This window comes from Gossypium hirsutum, chromosome D11 (genome assembly GCF_007990345.1).
Source record: "Gossypium hirsutum isolate 1008001.06 chromosome D11, Gossypium_hirsutum_v2.1, whole genome shotgun sequence".
NCBI classification, from domain to species: Eukaryota; Viridiplantae; Streptophyta; class Magnoliopsida; order Malvales; family Malvaceae; genus Gossypium; species Gossypium hirsutum.
Window position 1 is genome coordinate 72,438,798 of NC_053447.1, and position 3,667 is coordinate 72,442,464.

General features: G+C 36.6%; 1 protein-coding gene across 1 annotated transcript; it reads left to right on the top strand.

Moving 5' to 3' along the window:
- The first annotated feature begins 243 nt into the window (after positions 1–243).
- LOC107898810 (probable E3 ubiquitin-protein ligase LOG2) lies at positions 244–3,360 on the top strand. The gene is made up of 3 exons (XM_016824358.2): positions 244–968; positions 2,363–2,840; positions 2,933–3,360. Exons 1-3 carry the CDS (start codon positions 508–510, stop codon positions 3,047–3,049), a joined length of 1,056 nt encoding a protein of 351 aa, XP_016679847.2. The 5' UTR covers positions 244–507; the 3' UTR covers positions 3,050–3,360.
- Positions 3,361–3,667: the final 307 nt, after the last annotated feature.

Below are 3,667 nucleotides of genomic sequence, written 5' to 3' on the forward strand. Positions count from 1 at the left end.
ACTATCAAATTTATCTCATCTGATCTGTATAATATTCAATAAGAATATGCCGCTTGTCATGTTCTTATTGGGTGATATTATTTTTGGTAAACCGGGACAAAATTGATAGTTTAAATATCACTTTTTACAAAAAAAACTTTAAGAGCTAATTTAGAAATTAAGATATAGTTTAGGGAGCTGTTTAAGAATAAACCTAAAAATAAATAAAAATAACTAAATAATAAAAAAGAAAAAACGCGGTTTGCTGTCTTACTTATCTCTGGCAGAGAAAACTAAAGGAAACTAACATTAAAAACAGAGCAAAATAAACATTCATATCTAATTCTCTCCCAAACAATTTTTTATTTTTTTTATTTTCTGTTTGTTTTTAAGGAAAAAGAAGCAAAACCCAGAAATTTTTTTCATGAAATTTGATTCAATTTTGATATAGAAGTCTTCCCCATATATATATTTGCTTGAACTTTTTTCAATTTTGATTTCCCTTTGATATTCTAACAAAGGTCGAAAATGGGGAATTTCAGTAGCACCGACGTGAACGAGCGACGGAGGAACGCCATCCGGCAGATCTACACCTCGCAGCCTCAACACCCGCCACATCCCTCCGCTCAACCGCAACCGAGGTACAACGCCGACCCTTACGCCTACGCCGCATCGACGCCGTACCCGGCGCAATATTACCAATACCCTCGTGGCTATTACCCGCCTCAGAACCCGGTGCCGATGCAGTATCAAGCACCGTACGATCATCGAGGTGGGTCATATATGGGGAATGCCAATTGGGGTGGTTATCCTTACGGAGCAATGATGCATCCGGCGCCGGAACCGGTGCCGTACATTGAGCATCAACAGGCGGTTACCGTAAAGAATGACGTTAATTTGAAGAAGGAAACTTTGAAATTGGCAGCTGATGCGTCGAATCCTGGCAAGTTTTCGGTTAATTTCACGTTTGATGCTAACGTTGCTGGAAGGTACCAAAAAAACAAACTCGATCTTTTTTTTTTATAATTTAGAAAGGTAAAATTTACATAGAGAGCCCTGTATTTGGAATAAGATTTCATTTTGCCCATTTACTAAAAGAATAGATAAATTAATTACTATACTTGAAATTAATGAATAAATTAGTCATTTTCATTAAAAATTTCATCAAACGTCTTATTTTCATCAAACGTCCTATTTTACTGTTGAAATGGATAAAACTTTTAATCATTTTTTGAATAGAAAGGGTAGGCTTACGGTACAACGGCCTCCATATGTAATGTTCGGGTTTCTATTGATTAAAATTTGCTTATGTTTCCAGATGATTAAAGGGTTTAATTTTGTCATAAGTTCTTTTACTTTTCAGATTTTAGAAATTTAGTCCTTCTGCTTTTAGTTCTAGGGATGGCAAAAGACCAAACTCGACCAGTTTCGACCCCATCTGACATAGAGTCGATTTTTTAAAATCGGGTTTCGAGATGGACAAGTCTAAGATGATAAATTTTTTATCTCAATCAGATATAGCTTTAAATTTTTTAATCAAGTTCGGGGTGTGTAAATTAATATTTGATTCGGGGTGAGTTGGGGTCGAGTTAAGTTGGGGTATATCAGGTTGGCCTTGAAAAATAGTGACCATATGTGCAAGCTTTTATTCCCATATGTATCCCTGGTCGTTTAATCGAACCTTCGTCGTTCTTGTCGATATTATCAGTGTTGTAATTTTATTCATTATGCTAACGATATATCGTATATGGTACTTTCGTTTCTCTAGCTCGTGTGAAAGAAAAGACTTGTTTAGTCCTTAGAATCAATTTCATGCATCGAGGTTCTGAGAGTCAAATGCTGCTTCCATCCGCTGTCGATATGCCAGTTATTTTTGTGTGAATCTTGTTGTGCCTGATATTAGTTCTTAACAAGATGTCGTGTTTGCTCCCTCATCGTTAAACCGAACCTCCATCGTACTTATTGTGTATGGGACTTTCGTTTCTCTAGCGTCGTGTGAAAGCAAAACTCGTTTAGTCCTTAGAATCGATTTTATGCATTGAGGTTCTGAGAGTCAAATGCTGCTTCCATCCGTTGTCCACATGCCTGTTATTTTTGTGTGAATCTTGGTGTGTCTGATATTAGTTCTTAACAAGATGTCGTGTTTGCTCCCTCATCGTTAAACCGAACCTTCATCATACTTATTGTGTATGGTACTTTCGTTTCTCTAGCATCATGTGAAAGCAAAGAATCGTTTAGTCCGTTCGGTTTTATGCATCAAGGTTCTGAGGGTCAAATGTTGCTCCTATCCGTTGTTGATATTCCGGTGTTTTTTTGTGTGTGAATATTATTATGTCCGATATTAGTTCTTAACAAGATATCGTGTTTGCTGTTCTGGAAACAGGATGACCGTTATGTTCTTCGCAAAAGAAGGTGAAGATTGCAAACTAACACCGATGAAAGAAAATATGCAACCGTCAGTAACCGTGCCTTTCGAACAAGGTACAGGACAGAAATTCCAACAGCCACCCGGATCGGGGATCAGTTTCTTTATGTTCGAGGAATCGGAATTACTGAACGTGGGTGAGGCCGGGATTTATCCCCTGGCAGTGAAAGCAGAGGCATTTCCCGCCAACTCGAATGATGGATCCCAGAATACTCAGATAACTCTAGCCGTGTTCGAGAAAGAGAATGAAGAATACCATGTAAGAGTGGTGAAACAGATTCTGTGGGTAAATGGGATGAGATATGAGCTGCAAGAAATATACGGAATCAGAAATTCGGTCAATAATAATAATGTCGGTACAAGTGATGCCGGAAAAGACTGCGTTATTTGCCTTACCGAGCCTCAGGACACTACCGTTCTTCCTTGCAGACATATGGTAAAACCCCTCAAAACCATTCAATCTCTTCATCTTACTTCATACCGAAACGAACTGATATCTAATTGTCTGATTTCGTGTTCGTTATGCAGTGCATGTGCAACTCCTGTGCAAAGGTCTTGAGATGCCAGACTAATCGATGCCCGATTTGTAGACAATCGATCGAGAGGCTTTTGGAGATAAAGGTCAACAACAGCACCAACGAATGAGTTAAGGACATGTTCCTTACGCTATTTTCCGGTCTAGTAGGTTGTCGTCGAATCGGTTTCCGATTTATAAGTAATCAGTTGAGTGTCCTTCGGAGATAAAAGCTCGAAAACAGCCCTTATAAATGAGATGACAACATTCTTGTATTACATATCAGGCCCCTCATATGTATATATATACATACATATACATGTATATATACATATATATGCATGTATGTTTCTCAACCTTTTTGTGTTATTATATGTATGCATGCATGTCTTAAAAGTATATATCGAAACCTAATAAAAGTCTTTCATTGTGTGTTCTTACATGTTTGCATGTATTTGTCTTAAGCAACGACCTTTTTAAACTTCTAATCAATAATGTAAAATTTTTCATGAGAAAGATTGTAATTTCTACCCATCATCTTTTTTAGTATTAATTTATAATTAATTGTTTTTAAATAAAATTATTAGTATTTGTTTATAATTAATATTTCTTTTGTTTATTCAATGATGAGACATCGTGTTATTATTTACCTATAGTATATATAGTATATAAGACTCAAATGCATCAAATATTTTCCCCATGTAAGAAAGGTCTCTCTTAATTTCGAGAGCAAATTGGTCCCTCTCAAA

Excerpts from the sequence above, each read along its gene's own strand:
- LOC107898810 (XM_016824358.2), top strand. The coding sequence starts at position 508 with ATGGGGAATTTCAGTAGCACCGACGTGAACGAGCGACGGAGGAACGCC. Across the intron at positions 969-2,362 it reads GATGCTAACGTTGCTGGAAG|GATGACCGTTATGTTCTTCG; the intron begins GTACCAAAAAAA and ends TTCTGGAAACAG. Across the intron at positions 2,841-2,932 it reads TTCTTCCTTGCAGACATATG|TGCATGTGCAACTCCTGTGC; the intron begins GTAAAACCCCTC and ends TTCGTTATGCAG.